Source organism: Pseudopipra pipra, chromosome 21, assembly GCF_036250125.1.
Source record: "Pseudopipra pipra isolate bDixPip1 chromosome 21, bDixPip1.hap1, whole genome shotgun sequence".
NCBI classification, from domain to species: domain Eukaryota; kingdom Metazoa; phylum Chordata; class Aves; order Passeriformes; family Pipridae; genus Pseudopipra; species Pseudopipra pipra.
In genome coordinates this window covers 2,329,756-2,353,066 of record NC_087569.1, presented here as the reverse complement: position 1 = coordinate 2,353,066, position 23,311 = coordinate 2,329,756, and the positions used below count along the sequence as shown (strand labels likewise).

At 52.7% G+C, this 23,311-nt stretch overlaps 1 protein-coding gene across 4 annotated transcripts in view; it reads left to right on the top strand.

Moving 5' to 3' along the window:
- The window catches only part of CALN1 (calneuron 1), a 178,429-nt gene that overhangs the window by 53,547 nt on the left and 101,571 nt on the right, over window positions 1-23,311 (top strand). For all 4 annotated transcript variants that reach the window (XM_064677618.1, XM_064677622.1, XM_064677621.1 and 1 more), the window contains one exon: window positions 8,091-8,234. In XM_064677618.1, the coding sequence (XP_064533688.1) occupies window positions 8,091-8,234 (144 nt within the window). The remainder of the gene's footprint in view (window positions 1-8,090; window positions 8,235-23,311) is intronic.

Sequence of the window (23,311 nt, the reverse complement as noted above, 5' to 3'; positions counted from 1 at the left end):
TTCCCCCTTTTCTATTTCTTCTTAATTTCCTTTTGCTTTTCCTTTTCCCTTTTCACTTTTTTCCTCTTTTCTTTTCCTTTTCCTGTTTCTCTTTCTTTTCCATCCTCTTCTTTTTTTTCTTTTTTCCTCTTCCTCCCTCTAATTTTTATTTTTCGCTTTCCTTTTCCCTTTTCTTCTTCTCCTTCCTTTTCTTTTTTCCTCAAGAACAAGTCATTAATTTTTACCCTTCCCTGACCATCCTGGGTTCCAGAACTTCCAGAAACTCTCCCAAAATTCCCGGCTCTGACTGCCCAGCTCAGCCACAGCCTCCCCATGACACCAGAGCTGGGGAGAACCATAAGCCCAACCAAAGCCTGGCTTAAGCAGGGCAGAGATGACCTTCCCCTCCTGCCTGGAGAACAGCTGTGGGCTCTGGGGCTGGTTCCATGGCACATTCCACCAGGACAATAATCCATGACAGGGAGCACAGGAGGAGACTCTTGGGTCTGGTGGGATTCTCTGGCTTGGCACCTCTTGGTGTGTTTGGAGGACCTGCCCCTCTCCTGTCCCTTCCCTGCCCAGCTCTGTGTGTGGAAGGAGCCAAAGGAAGGGGCTCTCCTGGTGGTGCCCCAGCCAAGGTGCCCTCAGGGTCCCACAGCTCGTGCCAGGAGGCCAAAACCCCTCTGCAAGGGGTGTGAGGTGCTGCTGTGCCCACAGCAGGTGACAGGGACGTGCAGGGGAGTCCTGCCTGAAACGCTGAGACCTTCCAAAAGCCCCTTTCCATCCAGAGAGCAGAGCTGAGACATTTGCCTGAGCAGCCACTGCCCCTCCTGCTGCTGCTCTTCGTGATTCTCTGGTGGTGGAGCCTCAAAAAAAGCCTCATGTTCCGACTCGTTTGGGGGAGACCCACAAAGCCAAGGAAGCAGCAACACCTCGGGAGGAGCAGAGATGGCAGCAAAGCTTCCAACTGATGGTGAACCTCATCACCCCTCATGGAGGAACCTCATCACCCCTCATGGAGGAACCTCATCATCCCTCATGGAGGAACCTCATCATCCCTCATGGAGGAACCTCATCATCCCTCATGGAGGAACCTCATCCCTAATGAAGGAACCTCATCATCCCTCATGGAGGAACCTCATCACTCATGAAGGAACCTCATCACCCCTCATGGAGGAACCTCATCATCCCTCATGGAGGAACCTCATCACCCCTCATAGAGGAACCTCATCATCCTCCATGGAGGAACCTCATCCTTCATAGAGGAACCTCATCGTCCCTCATGGAGAAACCTCATCACTCCTCATGGAGGAACCTCATCCCTAATGGAGGAAACTCATCCCTAATGGAGGAACCTCATCATCCCTCATGGAGGAACCTCATCACTCCTCATAGAGGAACCTCATCCTGTTTAGAGGAACCTCATCATCCCCCATGGAGGAACCTCATCATCCCCCATGGAGGAACCTCATCTTCCCCCATGGTGGAACCTCATCTTCCCCCATGGTGGAACCTCATCTTCCCCCATGGTGGAACCTCATCTTCCCCGTGGTGGAACCTCATCATCCCTCATGGAAGAACTGCCATGAAATCCCCGTGGGTTTGTGCTGCTGTGGTGGGCACTGATGCACCTGACACAGGACATCAAGACTGATATACCTGAGGTCAACATTCTCTTAGCATGGGCTGGAAGAGGTCCCTGAAGAGGTCCCTGAAGAGGTCCCTGAAGCTGCTGCTGCTGCAGGAGGTGCCCAGAATGGCTGCAGCCCCATGTCCAAGTGCTGCAGTCATCACTCACCTCTGAAACTTCTCACTCTCAGGCTACATTTGCTCATCTCCTCTTGTCCTTACACCAATATTGCTCTTCACCCGGAATGGCTTTTCTCTGTCCCGGGGTTGTCCCCTTCATCCTCCTGCCCCACAAATCCCCTCCCTGGGAGGGTGGGAGGCCCTGGCACAGGTTGCCCAGAGAAGCTGTGGCTGCCCCATCCCTGGAAGTGTCCAAGGCCAGGTTGGAGCAACCTGGGCTAGTGGAAGGTGTCCCTGCCCAGGGCAGGGGGTGGAACTGGATGAGCTTTAAGGTCCCTTCCAACCCAAACCATTCCCTGATTGATGAGCCAAGTCCTGCCCTTCTCTCTCCTGGCAGCCCCTCCACTTGCATCCTCCCAAACCCTCCTCACTTTTCACTCTGAGCTCATCCCTCACTGCTCAGGACCAGCCTAAGGCACCAAAACCTTAATTAACCTGCATTATTTAACGGTTAATTAAACAATTAACGCAGCATCTCCAGCCCCACACATCCTTCCTTTGGCACTGAAGGTGAGCCCTGCTGATGTCCTGAATTTCTGATTCCCTCCCACAGCAGAGAAATTTGTAGGGAAGTTGCTATTTTGCCAAATTCTTCCGACAACAAGGTCTCCCTGCTCCGGCAGGACTCGTGCGTCCCGGGAGAAGGGACGGAGCCACAGCCAGAGAGCGAAGCCGCTGGAATGCTGCTGTCCGCGCCAGCCTGCCCTCCGGTTAACATCCCGAACCATTCCCAGTCCCTGCTGCCAGCACTAAAAGCTGCTCCCGAGGAAGGATCCGGAGCGCTGGCAGTCGTTGTGTGGCGCATTTATATGGAAATGGGCTGTTCCCGCAGGTTTCGTGTTAGATGTGTTTGGGGACAGAACCACGGGAAGTGTCATTTCCACAAATCATTTATTTTATTTTTTTTTTCCCGGGGAAGGGAGAAAAACATAAAAATCTGCCAAATTATGTCGGAAAAGGACAAACAAGGCGAGACGCTCGGTTTCGAGGCAGAGCTGCTGTGTCAGGTTGAGCAGCTTCGCCCATTTGACATCCCCGCGTCCCTCTGAGCTGCTGGAGCTCCGGGGCCACGATTAAATCCCCATTTACGCCCCGTTTTCAGCTGGTTTTGGTGCTGCCGAGAGGACTCGGAGCTGGAACTTTTCAGCCCCCAGGTTGCAGTGAGAGGGTTTGATCCGGGGATGCTGAACTGTTCCGCTGGGATCGAGAGGAACCGAGGGAAATATTTTGACACTCGCAACTGGAAGACGTTTGGGGAGGGGGGGGACGTCGCCATTAGAAGGAAAACGTGGTTATTTTGACACTTCGTTGCAATTTGCAGCAAAAAGAAAAAAAAAAGGAGGAAAAAACCAAGCGTAAAATAGCAGATGGAGGGATGGAAATTTCCATTTTTTGTAGACAGAGTAGTTACAAGACTCACCAGTTCACTCGAGGACGTGTTATTTGCAGCTCGGAGATCAGTCAGTTTGTACTTTGGTGCCCGAACCTGCAATTAAGGGAATGAGATGACTGGCAAGGTTTGGGGGGGTGGGATGGCCTCTCTCATCACGCTGCTGAAAACCACGTGCTGGGGATTACTCTGCACTCGGGGGGTGGGGGCTACACCGGGATTACAACCTTTAGTATGGGGGGATTTACACCCTGTGAGTGATGTGAAACCATCTGAGGGTGGTCAGGGCACAGGGACAGCTCTGGAGGGATCCATTTCCCAGGAAATCGTGATTCTTCCTCATCAAGAAACCAAATAAAAATAATGATGGTTGTCCAGGCAGAGGGAAATCACCTGGAAATAAAGCTGCTGTGAACGGGGAGAAGGGATGAGCTGGGAAGGGAGAAGGGAGAGGTGTTGGGAAAGGAAGAGTTGGAGTGGGAGCAAAGGAGCTGAGGATGGTTTTTAGGATGCACATGGAGAATTTAGGACTTGCTGGGCTGGGTGGCAGCTCTGGCACCAGCCCTGTGTGTGCCCTTCACAAAAGTAATTAAAAAAAAATCATCCTTTTCCCTGATTCTTCCCATCTTGCTTCCCAGAGGAGTGGCCAGGGCACAGGGGTGGCTCTGGATGGATTGATTTGCCAAGGAATCGTGATTCTTCCTCATCCAGGAAGCCAAATAAAAATAATGATGGTTGTGTCTAACAGAGGGAAATCACCTGGAAGTAAAGCTGCTGTGAACAGGGAGAAGGGACAAGCTGGGATGTAGGGAAGGGAAGGACTGGAGGGGGAGCAAAGTGGGTGAGGATGGTTTTTAGGATGCACATGGAGAATTTAGGACTTGCTGGGCTGGGTGGCAGCTCTGGCACCAGCCCTGTGTGTGCCCTTCACAAAAGTAATTAAAAAAAAATCATCCTTTTCCCTGATTCTTCCCATCTTTCTTCCCAGAGGAGTGGGGGGGAACTGATGGGACAGTAATAGGGAAGCTGTGAAGTGCAGCTGAGAAATGTGAGGAAAGGGGGATGAATGGAAAGCAAACACACACAGACAAATCCCCCTTTCCCTACACAGCTCTGGAATGCTGGGATAACTCCGAGAGGTGAGTGCTGTGCTCTCAGCTCCCCTGGAACACAAATCCTCAGCCAGGGAAAAGCATTCCTGGCTGAACTGTGCTGAGAAAGCAGCTTCAGGCCCAGCTGCCCAAGCTGCTGACCCAGGACAGGGCCCTTCTGCCCCGAAATCTTGGCTGATTTGCTCCTTCCTCCTTGCTGGAATTTTTTCCCTGGCAATTCTTTCCAGCCTTGTGTCGTTTGGAATTAAATGAATGTTGTGGACACTCCCTCTGTGGGATCATTGGCCAAGATGTTTGTCAGGGTGACTGGATGGTTGGACAGGGCTTGGAGCAACCTGGGATTGCTGTGGAAAATTCCCTGCCCATGGGTGGAACGAGATGGGCTTTAAGGTCCTTTCCAACCCAAACCCTTCTGGGATTCTGGGATTCCATGGGTTTGGATGTTGATTCCTTCTCTCCCCTCGTTCACCTGCATGTTGTTCAGAGTCAAACATCATGGATGTCCAGCTGACAGAGTCTCCTGGCAGCAGCAGCTGGTCCTGCTGCAATCAGAGATGGTTCAGTGCTGCTCACAGGGGGAACAGGTTTGTGTGGAGATCTCCCTGTTCCCAGGAGAGATCTGGGAGAACCTGAGCCATGGAGAAGAGCCCTTGAGGCCCAGCCTGGCCTCCTTGGGAAGAAATGTTTCCTGAGGTTCAAGCCAGTGCCATCACCACCAAAAAGGGCCATTTTCTCCTCTCTGACATTTCTAATTTCTCTTCGTTTCCCCTTTTACCCTCTAATGTATTTCTGTGTCAGCTGCTGATGTTTGGGAGTAAAAGAAGATGCTACACAGTGGAAAGGGGAATAAACATCAGCATTTCTGACACCCCAGGGGAGAGGGAATCCATGTGCTTGGTTTCCTTTTGCCATCCAGGCTGGGCAAGGGGAAAGGCAGCTCTTTGACACCCACCCCCCTTATTATCTTTACTCTTCCTTTGGAAGACAAAACAGGGCTCTGCTTCTCTTGAGCAGGGCAGAACCTCCAGGTTCCAGCTGGAATGGCAGAGGTCTCACAGTTCTCCCGAGCCCCAGAACTGTCTTTGTTGAGAGATTTCCTCATGGACCACATCCACTCCCAGTCTGGAGCCGGGAGCATCAGTTGCCATGGAGACTTCTTTGGGAAAGTCATCTGGGGAAAGTGCTGACGTATTTTTAGCTTTGGGTAATGAAGTTGAACAGCTGGAGGTGAAGGTGAGGGCCAGCCAGGTGCCACAGGTTCATGGGCTGATGGCTGAGACCCCACCAGTGCTGCTGGGCTGGGACTGGGAAGGATCCTCAGGGCTGTGGCTCCACCAGGACAATGGAGGAGAAAGAATCACCCCAAAGAAAAGCTGCTAAGGAGGTGTTGTTACATGGGAAGATGAAGAGGAGGCACTGGCTGAGGTCAGAGCTGCTCATGTACAGTGTGTTCAGCCTATAAATAGCTCCCAATCTACCTCTGCACCAGTGCTATTTTATTTATAGAGTGATGAGGGGACAAAAAGCTCCATTTGGTGTCAGGAGTTGATTTGGGAAGGTGGTTCAGGCTTGGTCAACAGTTTAGGTCTCTGAGAGGAGCAGAGCAGGACCCCAAATGTGTGGGGTTTTCTCCTCTGGCTGAGGCTCAAAGGCTGCAGTGCTGTTAATGCACCCTCTGGAATCAGGGAGGGCACTCCAGGTGCTGGCATTCAGGTATCCCACAGAGATAGGATTTATCCCTGGCCCTTGGATCAGCCTAACTCACATGGAAACCCAGATTTTACTCTCTAAGATACTCTCTGGGCTCCCCAAGATATATTTGGTTCTTTTGCCTTCAGCTGTCAAAAGTTGATTTGAAAATTAATTGGTTTTGGTGTAATATTTACTGCACTTCAGCTTTCAGCACAGCACAGGGGAATAGATCTCCCTACAGCTGGCAGTGTCTGATGGGATTTGTTGCTGCTCCAAAGGCTCTCCACGTTCTGTGCCAACCCTTCCAGCTTTGAGCAGCCCCATCACCTTTTCCTGCCCAGCTCCCACCCGCTTGGGAAGACAGAGGGAAGAATTTCACCTTAAAGAAGCCACAGTTGGTGCAAAACTGAACCCAAAGTGGAGAGATTATAGATGTGGCCTGATATTCCTTGGAATTAAAAGGATCTTCCCTTTTTTTTTGTACCAGTGGGCTCTTTGGCTGGGTTAACAATGGGTCATCTCTCCTTGAGATAACCCAGCTGGGGGGAGGGTTAAGCAGCAGGTCCTGGAAGTGCCCTGGCCCATCCCCAGGGAATTATTGCTGGCAGAATAATTCCACAGAGCAGGCTGGAGGTGTCAGGGGAGGTGGGGAACCTGGATGGGAGGTGGTTTAGAAACAGCCTTTAAATAAATACCCTGGTAGCAAAGACATCAGCAGAACATTTCCTGGTGGGTTGTGACGCTCCTGACTTTCTCCCAGGAGGACTGAGGACTATCCAAAGCTTTCACTGCAGGGTCTGGTGTCCCCTGACCCCAGGGGAGGTGACATTCTGACAGGGAATGTTTCCTTGTCTGAGGCTTAAAGCCTGAACTACCCAGGGTGGGCCAAACATTTTCTATCCTCTCTTTCTTGAGAGAAAATAGAAAAATTATTCGTCAAAAAAAAACCTGCTGAATTTTCCCTCCCACTTCAGTGAAACGCTTTCACCTGAAGATGAAACTCTTCTGAGCAGAGTTAAGTCCCAGTGTGCTGATGTTTCCTATAAACATGATAAAGCATCCCATGATTTCCCCCCCAGGCATGGGGCAATCAGCACCTCTTTCCCTCCCCATTCCCAACCAAACCCTTTCAAGGAACAGGCTCCCAGCTGCCTGGAAGGTTCAAGTTTCTCTGTCTGGCATTTGCAACAGTCAGATTTGGGCAGCTTTGGGGTTGGGGCTGCAAGTTGAGAGGTCTGTGAGGAGCAGGAAAGGTGCAGAGACCTCGAGGTGGTGGATTATGGAGTCAGAGAATATCCTGAGCTGGAAGGGACCCATCCAGTCCAGCTCCTGGCCCTGCACAGGACCCCCCAAAATCCCACCATGTCCTTGGGAGTGTTGTCCAAACGCTCCTTGAGCTCTGGCAGACCCCAATGAGTCTCCACTCCCAGGAGTGGAGAGGGGCTGTTAAAGGCTGGAGGGGGATTGAACACAATTAAAAAGCAAAACAAAGTCAGATGTCAGAAGCTGAGCCAGGCTGGGGACGTGGGATGGAAGTGATTCCTTTGGAGCTGTCGGATTTGGAGTCATCTGAGGCTGTTTATTGCTGTAAAACTGGTATAAATCAGAGCAAAGTGAGATGGGAATTGCTCAGGGGGACAAGGGACAGGACAAGAGGGAATGGCCTCAAGTTGTGCCAGGGGAGGGTCAGGTTGGATATCAGGGAAAATTTCTTCACTGAAAGGGGGTCAGGCCCTGTCCCAGCTGCCCAGGGCAGTGGTGGTGTCCCCACCCCTGGAGGGGTTTAACAGCTCTGTGGATGTGGCACTTGGGGATGTGGGTTAGGGGTGGTTTGATGGTTGGACTTGATGGTCTTGGAGGGCTTTTCCAAGCTAAATGACTCAGTGGGTCTCTGCTGTCCCCTCTGCTCTCCGAGGTGCACCCGAGATGCACACACAGAGGTCTCTCTGTGTTAACAAACCACAATGACACTGCTCAAAACACCAAAATACACACCAGTAACGCTCTGAAAGGCAACCCAAGCTGCTTCTGTCCTCCCCATTTGCTGACACACTGCCCGAGGACTCCTCCACCATAACGACTCCTCCCTTCTTTCTTGCCCTTCACAGAGATCCGGGAGGCTTTCCGAGTGCTGGACAGGGATGGGAATGGCTTCATCTCCAAGCAGGAGCTGGGCATGGCGATGCGCTCGCTGGGGTACATGCCCAGTGAGGTGGAGCTGGCCATCATCATGCAGCGCCTGGACATGGATGGTGAGTCCTCACCGGGGTCCTGCTCTGCTCCTGGGGGGCGGGGGGGCTTTCCCAGTGCTCGTGGATTGGGCTCAAGTAATTTGTGGTCTCCAAGGAAGGGCTGGAGAGGAAGCTGGAGAACTTTTGCTTCCGCCACGGCCAACTCTGAGATGCCAACCTGCCTCTGAAGCAACCCATGGGAGGGAGCTGAAGCATCTTCATGTGACAGCTGGGACATCTGGGTGCAGACAGAGCAGGTCTTGCAACCTTTCTCTGCAAAGTTCACAGATCCCCAACAATCCCACCCTGTCCCTGAGAGCATTGTCCAAACCCTCCCTGAGCTCTGGCAGCTTTGGGGCTGTGCCCACTGCCCTGGGGAGCCTGGGCAGTGCCCAACCAGCCTCTGGGGGAAGAACCTTTGGCTGAGATCCAACCTGAGCCTGCCCTGACACAGCTCCAGCCATTCCCTGGCTGCTGTCCCTGCCCACAGGGAGCAGAGGTTGGAGCTGCCCCTCGTGAAGAAGCTGCAGACCCCGATGAGTCCTCACTCACACGAGGGGCTCTTAAAGGCTGGAGGGGGATTTAACACAACTAAAAATCAACCCAAAGTCAGATGTCAGAAGCTGGGCCAGGCTGAGGATGCTTGATGGAAGTAATTCCTTTGCTGCCATCACCCCCATGGAATATCCCACAGGGATCACTGAGGGCCAATTCCTGCCCCTGCCCAGGACACCCCGGGAATCCCAGTTGCAAACAGTCTTTTGCAAGGCTGTTGTCACCTTTCCCTTTGCATTCCTGGGCATCTTCTGACCCAGGGAGATGATCTGAGTGCCCAAGCAGGCAGAGCTGCCCAGCCCTGTGGCCCCAAGTGAAAGATCCTGTGGGTGGGAGCTGCTCCCCGTGGTAATGAAGTGTTGATGGGCCTGAGGGAGAAGTTTTGAGGGGTGGAATAATTTGGAGCAAAGTCCTGCTGTGAGAGCTCATCAAACAATTACTGAGTGGTAATAAAAGAAACAGAACCCACCATTAACAGGGAGAGGGAAATGCAGCATCAGGATGCTGGAGCCAGGGAGGATTTTTTAACAATCAGAGCTGATCACAACGAGCAGAACGTCTTTAAAATGTCCTTGGTCAGAGCAGGAAGGGAGACACAAAAGTGTGCAGGGACATTGGGATGCAGCTCCAAACTTCTCCCACCCTTCCAAAGGGGTGGAAACAGTGAAATGATGCCAAAGCAGAGCCCTGAAGGCAGCCCTGGTGTGGAGGGGGATCCTTGGAGAGCCAGTGAGACACCACAATCCTTGGGGAGAGTGTGGAGAGCAGAGAGCAGGGCAGGTGGGGGGATCCCTGGGGATCCCTGGATACCCCTGAGCTGCACAGGAAAACCCTGTTCAGCAGGGCAGGGAAGCAGGGGAGGGGCTCTCAGCCTGTGCAGGGTGTTCAGCATCTCCCCTAGACAGGCACAGAAACCCTGGCAGAGAAGATCAGCCGTGGAAATGATCTCATTCCTAAAAGAACGGGGGAAGAAAGAATCCATCACTTTTAAAAGCATTTTCTCCCAAAGTTATTGATTGTCCCTCGCTCTGTGCTGGCCTTTCCTGGCAGAGCAGGGCACGTCTCCTCAGGTTTTGCAAAGCCCAGACTCAGCCTGGTGCCAATTCCTGGGGTCTTTTACCGAAACTCGGAGCGTTTTTGGAAAAAGAGCTCCGGGGACTTGGCTCCCGGGTTTGATCCATCTCCAGTTATTCCCTGACTCTTGATCTCCCGGACTCGAAGCTTTGGCACTGTTTTGTACACGCTCCTGGCGTGCAGGGACCTGAAATGGGAGAGGTGGAGTCCAAACCTGCAGCAATGGAAGGTGTTCAGTTCCTGCTGGAGACTTTTCAGGAAGTGTTTTCTGCAGAGATGGGGTTGATCCTCCACCTCCTCCAGCTCAGCAGTTCCAGCAGCTCCAATCTGGGTGTGCTGGGGGGGTTATTGCTCTCCTGTCTCCTCTGCCTGTCGTGGCAGTGTCTGAGCAGAGGGTTTGGGGCTGCACTGATGTGAAGGTCAAGTGCATTAAAAAGAACCAGGGGAATGGGAAATTCCTGAGGCACTGAGCAAAGAGGGGAATATTCTGTGAAAGATTTACCTTGCCTGCAAATTGTATTATTGCTCTACAGCTTGAATTAATATTACATGGCTTATGGCTACTTTTGCTCTGATGGATTATCTTGATTTTTCTTCTGGGATTTAGCTTGAAATATGGAGTGAGAAGCAGGAATAGCTTCCTCCTCCCTCTCCCACTGTGATCAGCATCAGTCAGTAGCAGGGCTTGATCCCAGTGAGCTCCCAGGGGTGTTGGTTGTGCCTGGCACTCCCAGGGACAACCTGCCCCTCCTTCCCAAACATTGTTTGTTTCCTGTTGGGCTTTTCCTGTTGGGCTTGAGGGTTGCCAAACTTCTGCAGGGCTTTGGCTCAGCATCAGGAGGGTGGGAAGCTCAGATGGATGAAAGGTCACACTCAAGGAGGGTCAGGAAAGCTGGGGGGGGTTCAATGAACCTCCCTCACCTCTCCTGGCACCTGCCATGAATGATGATGTGACAGAGGGTAACGTGGCCAGACATCCATTCCCCCCCAGAACTGCTGCCAGGGTGTGCTAATAATGAGGTAATACAATTGGCAGGGCTTGAGATTTAATCTGAACCAGCCTGAGCAGACCCAGAACTTTCAGTGAAAACACAGAGTTTTCCTCAGTGAGTCCCTCAGGAGCGTGGGGGGGTTGCAGGATGGCAGAGGGGATGGATCTGCCACGGCTTGTTTGACTGGTGGGCTTCAAACTGAGCAGCCAGAGCTGCTCTGAGTTTGGTTTTCCTTGCAAACCTTATTTTCTGTGGGGAAACAGAGGGAGGCTGAGCCCTGTGTGGGTGAGGCTGAGGAGATGTTGGTGCTGTGGGACTGACAGGTTGGACACAGAGTGTTTGAAGAGGAGCAAATGCTGGAGTGGGGCTGTGGCTGAGCATGAACTGGGCTGACAAGAGCATTTTACACCTGGGTGTCACCTCCTGCCACAAAGTGCCCAGCTCAGTGAAGAGACTGAGGGGAGACCTCACTGCAGTTCCACCTTCCTGGGCAGGGGCAGAGGAGGGGCAGGGACTGAGCTCTGCTCTGGGGGGACCAGGGACAGCAGCCAGGGAATGGCTGGAGCTGTGTCAGGGCAGGCTCAGGTTGGATCTCAGCCAAAGGTTCTTCCCCCAGAGGCTGGTTGGGCACTGCCCAGGCTCCCCAGGGCAGTGGGCACAGCCCCAAGGCTGCCAGAGCTCAGGGAGGGTTTGGCTGATCCTCTGGGGCACAGGGGGTGACTCTTGGGGCTGGGCCTGTGCAGGGCTGAGGGTTGGACTCCGTGATCCTTGGGGGTCCCTCCCAGCTCAGCACATTCTGTCAGTCTGTGATAACACAGGATTGACTCTGGAGGTGCCACCGGCTGCTCAGTGACACCCTCAGAGCCTCCCCAGCAGAGCAGAAAGGAAGGGGCTTTCCATGATTCATCCCATTTAAAGGCAAAATGGAGTCAGTTAGAAAACACTGCTTGAAATAAAGCACAAACGACCATGGCACAGCTTGGATTTTGGCCAGGAGGTGTCAGATCACCTCTGATGCCTCCACAGCCCCCAGGGGCTGCCCCCAGCCCTCCCTCAGACAGGCCAGGCCAGCAGCCCCTTGGTTTGCCTGCAGAGAACTTCAGCCACTCTCTGAATTCTCTGCTTTGCTGAATGCTCTGATTTCCAGGGAATATCTAATTCTTCCAAATCCTCAGCAAAGGCAGGGGAGCACCACTGCATTCCCTAAAAACACCTTCTCCGTCTTTCCTTCCAAGTCCCTCTGCTGGGAGTTCAAACAGCATTTGGACAACATTCCCTGGCACAGGGGGGGATTGTTGGGGTGTCTGTGCAGGGTCAGGAGTTGGACTGGATGCTCCTTGTGGGACCCTTCCCTCTCAGGATATTCCATGATTTGGCAAGGTGTGCTTCCCCCAGGTGAACAGGGGCACAGCTGCCACGGGGGGAAAGAACAGTTGGCATAAAAAGATGAATTAGGGAGAAAAATAAGAACCTCCTTGGAAGATTTCAAGGTCTCCAGGGAAATCTTATAAATCGTCAGAATTCTTACAAATCATCAGAAACCCCCTTTGACGAACCACCGAGAGACGCCACGGTGGAAAATACCAAAATAGAACAGAAGGAAAAGGGATTTTCAGCACAAAAATGTTCCTTTTTTAGGAAGGGAAGTGAGGAATGGTGGTTCCATCACGTGCCAGGGCATGAGATTCCCATTAGGCCCAAGCTTTGTTTACATCTTGCTGGAAGTGGGGCGTGACTGGATCCCTGCAGAGGGTGGTTGGAGCCCCTGGGCATCTCTCCAGGGTGCTGGGCCTTGGAGGGACACTTTGTTTGCTTTTGGTCTGGAACCAGAGGTCAAATCTTACCTTTCTCTCCTTGATTTGCTTTATTCTTAGCCATAATTATGTATTGCATGAACATAAACATTGCAGGCTGGGAGAGGTGGGGATGTTTCTGTCTGCAATCTGGAGACTGACCTGGAATGTTCTGCCAGGAGGGGGGAATGTAAAATATTTAATCTATATTTCCGTGCTTGGAAAAAAAAAAGGAATTATTTGTAAATTCTTCCAATTGGCAGTAATGCTAATAAAAATGCAGAGAAATGGCACATTAAATGTGTTGCCTTATCTGGGGTGCCTCCACTTTAAGCAGAGCTTTTGCAATAAAATAGATGAATGTGTGATTTAAGTGTCAAACTCGTTCGTTACAACATGAGACACTTTTATCTGAGGAATAAAATAAGCACTCCATGTACTAATTAGAGGAGCAGCTGCTTTTCAGAACCCTGGAAAAATAACTTCAGGCTTCAAGAGGGGGGGGAAGAAAAAACACCCACCCCAGTGTATCAAATGATTGTAGTACAAATAGGAACTGCTTTGATCAAGCCAAAGACGAGCTGGTTCTCTGGGAGAACAAGGGACCCACCTGGTGCCTTTGTCACCTTCAGGGATGTGTCAGTGGGAGCAGCAGAATTACAGTGGTGACACCCTGGAAAACCAGGAATTAAAAGCCAGTTTAAAAGCCTGGATGGAATCATTAAGGTTGGAAAAGACCTCTAAGCCACATCCCCAGGGCTGGTGAACCCCTCCAGCACTGGGGATTCCAACACTGCCCTTGGAAAAGGGCAGCCTTTTCCAAGCCTTGGCAACCCTTTCAGCAAAGGCATTTTTCCTGATATCCAACCTAGACCTCCCCTGGAACAACCTGAGGCTGTTTGCTCTTGTCCTGCCACCAGACTGGGCGTGTTCCCAAGCTCTGTGAGGGAGCAGGGAACTGAGGAAGGGATGAGAACCCAGCAGGACGTTCATGGGGACCCTGGCAGAAGGGTTTGGAAGATGTGCAGCTCTCCCAGGTGGAGGTTTGGGCAGCTCCATGGTTGGAATGGGGTTCTGAAGGATTATTGTCATCTTTTGCTTTGCATGAGGGAACTTTCTCACTCTCTGCAACAGGAGGGGGGATCCAGGGGGGGTCGGGCTCTGCTCCCAGGGAACAAGGGACTGGATGAGAGGGAACGGCCTCGAGTTGCACCAGGGGAGGTTTAGGTTGGATATCAGGGAAAATTTCTTCATGGAGAGGCTTGTCCAGCCCTGACACAGCTGCCCAGGGTGGGGGTGGAGTCCCCATCCCTGGAAGTGTTCCAGGAATGAGCAGAGGTGGCACCCAGTGCTCTGGTTTCGTGGGCACGGGGCTGTTGGGTTGAAGGTTGGACTTGGTGATTTTGGAGGTCTTTTCCAACCTTAATGGCTCTGTGATTCCATGATCCTCTCTGGAAAGGGCAAAAATGACAGTGACACGACTGCAGGGTGCCAGGGGCTGGTGACAGGGCACTCCCAAGGTGTCACTGCTGGGTCGGGGTTTGTACAGAGACGTTGCTTTGCTTTGCCTGCACTTGCTTCCCAAAGAGAGGGAAGGGACATCAGAGCTGGGAGCTCCACTGGCAGTGTCACAGGGATGGGAGGATCAAAGGACATGCACTGGGACATCTGGAGAGAGAATGGGCCTCTCTTTTAAAAATTAGGTGCTGTGTCCAGCAGAAGGTGAGTTCCTTGCAGGCATTTCATGGCCAAACCATCAAATCACAGAATCATTAAGGTTGAAAAGACCTCCAGGATCCTCAAGTACAACCTTTGACCAATAAAATGTTTGCTTCTGTCCAGAAGATCAGCTTCCAGTGCCCTGTGTGGGACAGGCTGACATTCACAAGCTGAAAACATTTAATCTCTTCCTTTTGTGTCTCCCCCTCTTCTTATTTGGGTTTTCCTGTTTTTTTTTTTTCACTCCCATGAATGTTTCCTTGTGTTTCAACCCCTTAACGTGAAACTGTAGAAAACAGTGGAGGACCAGCAAACATTTCTGTGTTAAAATGCAGTTAATAGGAATCAGAGAATCCCAGAATGGTTTGGGGTGGAAGGGACCTTAACGCTCATCTCATCCCACCCCCTGCCATGGGCAGGGACACCTTCCACTAGCCCAGGTTGCTCCAAACCCCATCCAACCTGGCCTTGGACACTCCCAGGGATGGGGCAGGGAAAGCACAGACAGGTTGTTGCAGATGTTTGGTTTGTCCTCTGTGCTCAGAGCTCTCTGGTTATTCAGTGTGAGAACTGATGTCACAACACTTCAGGGGGTTGTCCTTTCCAGTGTGTTGCTGAGCTGAGAATCTTGGTCAGAGAGATGGATTTGATGAGACTTGTCTTTATTTATAGAGGCCACTTTCTTCCTGTCTGCTCTTATTTGGAAAATGGAGATTATCATATTATGTGTTCTCACTGAGGACAATGAAGAGTAATTACAGCTGCTGGTGAGGCTTGGCTGATGTGCAGCTCAGGACTGGGAAGAGGGGCATCAGGAATGTCAAATCCTGCCTTTGTTGAAGTGCCAGGATGGCTGAGGGCAGCTGTGCTGCATGGACAGGACAAAGGGAAACCCTGGGCTGCAATCCCACCCCAAAGCCTGTCCATCCTGTGCTCCAGCAGGGCAGAGTCCTGTGCTCTGGGATCCACCTCGTGCCCTGTGGTTTGTTTGCACCCTTGTTTAATTTTATTTACTCTTTAAAACACAGTGCCCCCGGGATGATGATTTTGGCTTCACAAGACGTGTGTGCCACAGGGAACACACCTTGTCTGTGTTTTAATGAGCCTGTGACTTGCTGGTTGTCTCAGAGCTGTCTGGTAGCTGCTATGATCCTCACTCAGCTCTCTGCTCTTCCCAGGGCCCAGGGAGCCACTTTAATTAAAGTCCTGGGTAGTCAGGTCGTGATTTTGCTCCTCTTGATCCATCTGACAAAGAGATCAACTGGTGACAAACTCTGCAAAGAGCTGCAAAGGAACCCTCTCGGGTCTGGGTGCACAGGGAGAGGGTTTCAGGGATGTGGGAAGGCAACGAAGTTGGGGAAGGGCCTTGAGAGGAAGGGGCTGAGGGCACTTGGTGTGTCCAGCTGGAGAAGAGGAGACTGAGGGGAGACCTCACTGCAGGTACAGCTTCCTGGGCAGGGGCAGAGGAGGGGCAGGGACTGAGCTGTGCTCTGGGGGGACCAGGGACAGCAGCCAGGGAATGGCTGGAGCTGTGTCAGGGCAGGCTCAGGTTGGATCTCAGCCAAAGGTTCTTCCCCCAGAGGCTGGTTGGGCACTGCCCAGGCTCCCCAGGGCAGTGGGCACAGCCCCAAGGCTGCCAGAGCTCAGGGAGGGTTTGGCTGATCCTCTGGGGCACAGGGGGTGACTCTTGGGGCTGGGCCTGTGCAGGGCTGAGGGTTGGACTCCGTGATCCTTGGGGGTCCCTTCCAGCTCAGCACATCCTGGGATTCTGTGGGTTGGGGGCAGTGGGGGCTCAGGGTGGCCGTGCTGGGGGCACATCACACTCAGCAGGCTCTGCAGAGCCCTTCCCTGCAGGACAGTCTCATCCCAGGGCTGGGAATTGGGGCATCCTGCAGCTCCCCAGGGCTGGCAGAGCTGATGCTGCTGGGCAGGTGTCTGATGGATATTTATTTTTTCCTGCAGTCACTGTTTCCCTTGGACTCTTCCTCCACTCACAGCATCCTCCTTGTTGCAGTGGCTGTGCTGGAGCAGGGGACACGTCCCCCTGTGGAGGCAGAGCCCTTGTCCTCCTCCATCACTGTCTCCCAGGTCAGCTCCCAGACAGGCTCCCCTTGGGCAAACACAGGGAGTTAATAGATCTTTCTTTTTAATGGGAAGCAAACAAGTCCTGTGCAGCTGCTTCCTCTGCCCTGCCAGACAAGGCAAAGTGCTGTCAGAATAAGTAACTCTCAAGGTCCTCTGCTCAGTGTTGGATGGATAAACCTCCTCACACCCCCCCCCAGCTCCATCTCTCTGGGCTCCGATGGAGCCTTCCAGCCCCCATGGAAATTTTCTCCTCCAGGAATGTGTGTCTGTGTTTGTGAAGCTTTTCTGTGGACTTGTCAGCAAAGCAGAGCAGCCAATTCCAGAGCCCCTCCAAAAACTGTGGGACTGGAGGGGTCCCTGAGAGCCCAGCTGGCTGCAGGGGAGATGTTTCATCCTTTCCTTCAGATCCAGTGAAGCTTTTCACAGAATTCCAGAATGGTTTGGGTTGGAAGGGACCTTAAAGACCATCTTATTCCACCCCCTGCCATGGGCAGGGACACCTTCCACTAGCCCAGCTTGCTCCAACCTGGCCTTGGGCACTTCCAGGGATGGGGCAGCCACAGCTTCTCTGGGCAACCTGTGCCAGGGCCTCCCCACCCTCACAGGGAAGAATTTATTCCCAATATCCCATCTATTCCTGCCCTCTGGCAGTGGGAAACCATTCCCCCTTGTCCTGTCCCTCCATGCCTTGTCCCCAGTCCCTCTCCAGCTCTCCTGGAGCCCCCTTAGGCCCTGCAAGGGGCTCTCAGGTCTCCCTGGAGCCTTCTCTTCTCCAGGTGAACCCCCCCAGTTCTCCCAGCCTGGCTCCAGAGCAGAGGGGCTCCAGCCCTTGGAGCATCTCCATGGCCTCCTCTGGACTCATTCCAATGGATCCACATGTTTCTTGTGTTGGGGTTGTTGTTTTTGTTGGCTTTTTTCCCCTCTAAAGAGTCATTTTAGCTGTGGGACGTGTGGCAGAGCTGGTGGACAGTAAAAGGGTGAAGGAGCAAGAAAAATGAGAAAGTCTATTTTTTTACAGCTGTGCCTGGTCAGGGAGTATCAAAGACCTTCTGTGAGTGACTCCGGGAATTCCAAGGGAATTCCAGCAGGACTTTTGGGAGATGGGTGCTCGTTGTCATCATTCTCCATCCTGGGCACTGATTGCCCATCCCTGTGTGGCAGGAAGGGAGGTCTGGCAGCCTCCTTTGGGGACATCCAGGACACTCTGTGCCTCAGTTTCCCCTTTAAAAAAAAACTGTGTCAGCACTGCAGTGGAGCTTCACCTCCTCATTTCAGCCCATTCCATGGGTGCCCATAATTCAAGCTGTTTTCCAAGTGGGAAGTTTCAGGAAAGCCTTGCCGTGCTCGGAGCCGGAGTTAGGGATTGTGGCTGGAATTAGGCAGAAAGTGTGGATGCTGCTGGGGGAAGGGGCAGGCTGTGGCTCTGACCCGAAAATCTTTGAAACCCAAACACTCGTCTGGGAAATATCCTGTGGCTGGAGCCTTTCCCTGCACATCCTCTGCATCACTGCAAGGCTCGGCAGCAAGAGCCCTTCCCAGACTACATTATCCGTGCCCGGGTTACGTGGGCACAGCAATGACACAGCCCGGGACAGAGAGGCACTGCAGGGAGCTATTAAGGGAATAAAAATAAACAGGAGTGTTGTGTGTGCCTGGGCCCCGAGCTGCAGCAGACTCGCTCATTAACTTTAAATATATCACCTACCTGCACTCTGGAGGTCAAACCAGAGCGAAAAAAGGGTGTGAATACTTAGGAGTCTCCACACAGCTGGGTTTGGGTGTGTGGTACCATGGCAGGGAGCTTGGAAAGAGGGACAACCTGAGCACCCTGAGAATGGCCAGGGAAAACATTTAATTAGGGAGCAATCAGGCCAGATTATGCAGGCTCCCACTTTAATGCCCAGGGCTCTGAAAGCCCAGTCTAAGCCTGTTGTTCCCTTGGGTAGAGGCAGTGCAATCCATGCAGGTTTCCCCCCCTCTCCTTTTCTTCCCTCTCCTGCTGTGATCACCCCTGGAATGGCCAGGGAAAACATTTATTTAGGAAGCAATCAGGTCTGATTATTTTAATAAACAAGCTCTGAAAGCCCAGTCTAAGTGTGTTGTGCCCTTGGGTAAGGGTGATGCAATCCATGCACGATGCAATCCATGTACGATGCAATCCATGCATGTTTTCTCCCCTCTCCTGCTGTGATCATCCCTGGAATGGCCAGGGAAAACACTTATTTAGGAAGCAATCAAGCCTGATTATTTTAATACACAAGGCTCTGAAAGCCTAGTCTAAGTTGTGCCCTTGGGTAGAGGCAAAGCAATCCATGCACGGTGCAATCCATGCAGGTTTTCCCCCTCTCCTTTTCTTCCCCTCTCCTGCTGTGATGATCCCTGGAATGGCCAGGAAAAACACTTATTTAGGAAGCAATCAGGCCTAATTTTAATACACAAGGCTCTGAAAGCCCAGTCTAAGTGTGTTGTGTCCTTGGGTGGAGATGCTGCAATCCATGCACGGTGCAATCCATGCAGGTTTTCCCCCCTGTCTTTTCCCTTCCCTCTGCCTTTCTTCAGCCCAATGAATATTTAATTACATCCTCCAAGGGAGCCACTCCAACAGGAGATTTTTGGACAGGGATTGACTGAGGGCTGAGGGCTGGCTCTCCCATGGGGAGGGGGGTGAGGTGGGTTCACGCCACTGCTCCTCCAAGCATTTAATTATTCCTTCAAAGCACAAAGACAGGAGAGTTTGCAGGAGGCTGCTGCTCCCTGGGATGTGGGGATTTGCAGCCCTCTACTGGGTCCTACTCCCCTGCCTGGCAGACTCCTGTGAGGGTGGATTCTGTGGGCTCAGGACAAGGCAGGACAGGGTTCAGGCTTGGTGTCAAAGTGCAGCTGGGGGTAATTTGGGCTGTGGGGCTGGAGTCTCCTCCCTGGGGAGATTCCAGACCCCTCTGGACACAATCCTGTGCCCTGTGCTCTGGGCTGGCCCTGCCTGAGCAGGGAGGTGGGACCAGTGACCCACTGGGGTCCCTTCCAGCCTGACCCACCCTGGGATTCTGTGGGATATGGTGATGGCAGAGCTCTGCCTGTGTGTGTCCTTCCTCACATCCCCCAGCAAAGACAACCTTCCCTTCTTCCCATCAAAGGGGGCTGAGGGAAGATGAAATCCTTTGTCTGGAGCTGAAAACTCCTCAGCTTAGAGAGAGGGTTGGGATTTTCTGCCCTCAGCTCTTACACACCAGTGGAGAACCAGCAAGGGCAGCTGATGGCACTTGGAACTTCTTTGTCCTGGGGATCTGGAATCACAGCCCCAGTAGGAATGAACTGGTGTTGAAGGGAAGTAGTTTAGGAGAGTAAATCCCCTTTCAAAAGTGCTGGAGGCTCTTTTGTCTCCCTCTGACTTGTGTGTCCAACTCACAGCTGGCTTCATAGAGGGCAGTGGTACCTTTAAAGCTTTCTGTGGATGTTGAATCACTTGTGATTTTCTTTTTTCTGCATCCTTTTTCACCCTTGAAAACTTCCTGACAGGAGGGGGGAGCTGGGGAGGGTCGGGCTCTGCTCCCAGGGAACAAGGGGCAGGATGAGCAGGAAGCGGCCTCAGGTTGTGCCAGAGGAAGTTTAGGTTGGGTATTAGGGAAAATTTCTTCCTGGAAAGGGTGGTGAGGCACTGGAAGGGGCTGCCCAGGGCAGTGGTGGAGTCCCCATCCCTGGAAGTGTTCAAAAACCATGGAAATGGGGCCCCTGGGGACATGGTTTAGTGGTGAACACACCAGTGCTGGGGGAACTGTTGGGCTCCATGATCTTGGAGGGCTTTTCCAACCTTAATGATTCTGTGATGCTGTGGGTTTACTTGGAAAACCTCATGGGCATTTTTCAAAGGAGCAGACACCCCTTCCTGGGGTGGGCAAGTACAAAGCAAATTTCTCTGGGCTGCAGGGTCTGGAAGAGCTGGAAAGCCCTGGGTTTCCCAGCTCCACACTGCTCTTCCTGCTGCTCCATCGTCTTTGGTGCCCCGAGAATCACGGAGTGCTTTGGGTTGGAAGGGACCTCAAAGATCATCCAATTCCAACCCCCTGCCGTGCCCACACTTGGAATAAATGTGTTGGACACTCTGGGGGCCCAGCAATTCCCTGCTGTAACTCTGTGGAGCTCCATGGGAGCAGCCAAACTGGGCTCCCAGCACGGCAAACGTTCTGCAAGGTGGAATTGTCCCCAAGGCCTTTCTGCACCCCCTGAGCAAACAGTGCACAGGGTGACTTTGGCAGGTCCATGACGCCTTGCTGGCCAGTTTTTGGTCACTGAGAAGGTTCCCAGAGCCCCCAAAGATGTTGCTGGGTGCCTTCAGCATCCTTTTTCCATGGTGGAGCAATCAGGCTCCCACTATTGCTGTGGCTCGTTGTCATTCCTTCTCATTATCACCTTTGCCTGGTTTTTGTGACAACTGGGACAGTGGAGCCAACCTTTGTGGTAACTGGGAGCACAAGATGAGCCCAACATCCCCGTGCTGAGGGGCTGGGAGTGCTGAGCAGATCTGAGTTGTCTGTGCTGATGTGGCCAGAGATGTTCTGAGTCATCCTTTAGTCATGCCGTGGTTGTCACCCTGCCTGGGACTCTTTGACATCAATGCCAGGAGTCAGAGGAAGCATTGCCAAGGAGAAAGATGTGAGGGCAGGACTGTCAGGAAATAAATAAGTGGTTTGGGTGGGTTAAAAGCAGGGGTTAAGCTCAGCTCTGGTGCTTTGCTCAGTGCCCACACAAGCAGTCCCTCAGCTGACGGGCAGTAACTCCTGTGCCATCCTGCCTGGAACCCCTCTGGCCCTCACCCCCCTTGCCATCTGCCAGTCTCCCCTGTCCCACTGGAGCCACCCCCCTGTGCCTCAAGGTTTCTCTGCCCTCCCAGGTTGTAAGGACGTTATTCCCATGTTTGAGTGACTTGGAATCATGGAATCATTAAGGCTGGGAAAGACCTCTAAGATCAACAAGTGCAGCCACTAACCCAGCACTGCCAGGCCCACCCTAAACCACGGCCCTTCATCAGCCAGGGACTTCGGGGGGACTTGGGTTTGTAAACCTCATCTGCATTTGTAGCTGGGAGCAGGGAGAGGAGAACAGAGACTGTCACTGGGCTGTCACTCCATCCTGGCTGGAGCTGTTCACCTGCTTGTGCCCCCTCTGTCCTCACCAGGGGTTTTCCTGTCCGTGTTTCCTTCAGTGTGGGTTTGGGGGCAGAAGGTGGGGGAGGATGAGAGCACCACACTCATCACACATCCCGGGGGGGTGGCAGGGCCAGGGGGGGTGTTCTTGTTCAGGGCTTGCAGGATGGCTCCTGGGGAGGAGCAAGGGAAGGTGAGAGAGCACAGACAACATACCTGCTCCAGCCTGGTGTTTTCCTGCTGTTTTCCTCCCCTTCTCCCCACTCCTTAAATCCAGCTCAATGGTAGTTTGTGAATAAGTCACACATGGCTCTGAGCTCTAAATATCAATGGCTTGGGAGCCAGGGAATGGCTGGAGCTGTGTCAGGGCAGGCTCAGGTTGGATCTCAGCCAAAGGTTCTTCCCCCAGAGGCTGGTTGGGCACTGCCCAGGCTCCCCAGGGCAGTGGGCACAGCCCCAAGGTTGCCAGAGCTCAGGGAGGGTTTGGCTGATCCTCTGGGGCACAGGGGGTGACTCTTGGGGCTGGGCCTGTGCAGGGCTGAGGGTTGGACTCCAGGATCCTTGGGGGTCCCTCCCAGCTCAGCACATCCTGGGATCCTGTGAGCCCAGGAGAGCAGCACATCTGTGGGCACAGCAGAGGAACGTGGGGACGTGTGTGGGGTGTGATTTGCCTCCAGAGCAGAGTGGAGAACAGATGCTCAGTAAGCATCACACATCAGCTGGTACCACCCTGGGTGTGACGAGGAGGAGGAGGACGAGGAAGGTGCCTTTGGACTGTGCCCAACACAAATTTCGAGCTGGGTGCTCCCAGGATCTGATGGGATGTGGGTATTGGGCACTGCCTGGTGATGCCATGGCTGTGGAAAGCACCCCTGTGTGTTTTCTCATTGCAGACTCGGAACCTGTGTGTAGCTTTTTGTATTTCTCTCCTGGCAGTTAAACAGGGCAAAAGGGATTTTCAGACAAAATTGTGATTTCTCTGTCTTGATATTACGATGTTGCTGTCTCCTGAGATCCTGATGGCAGGAAGGTTTGTTTTCTGCAGCTTGAAATGAATGTTAAAGGGATATTTCTACCACCTAAAGTGTTTTGGGGTCTGGCTTCCTTGCTAGTTAAGAGTTTTAATTGAAAAAGAAGTCAATAATGGGATAATGCATCTTTTAATGGCATCTTTCTTCTGAGGTTGTGGCAAATGCCATAATTAAGCTGATAATTAAAGCCTGTGAAGTTAGTTATGATCCCTGGCAAAGGCCCAGGGGAGTCAGGAGCAGGGTCTGCCTGTTCTGAGTCAGACAGGGAATCCAGCAGTCCTGGCCCCTGCTTTCTCATGAGTCATGTGTGGGATGAAGTCCTGCCTGTCCTCTGGGGTGAAAGGACGTCGTAGAAAACACAAACTGAACGTCTCAGAGTTTGGGGGTTGCACGTGCACAGCCCAGATCTGTGCAGGGCCAGGTACAGGAGCCTCTTTGAAGTGCAAATTGTTTTCCCGCTAATCTCGAGCAATCAGCATCCCAGTGCATCCATGGGATGGGTTCATCAGCATCCCAGTGCATCCCAGTTTGCATCCATGGGATGGATTCATCAGCATCCCAGTGCATCCCAGTTTGCATCCATGGGATGGACTCGTCCCTGGCTTTCCCAGGGAGCGCTGGGTGTGATGTCAATCCCCCAGCCCCCCCTGTCACCTGCATTCCCTCCCCAGCTGATCCCACGGGCTGTGACTGATCCAATCCCGCTCC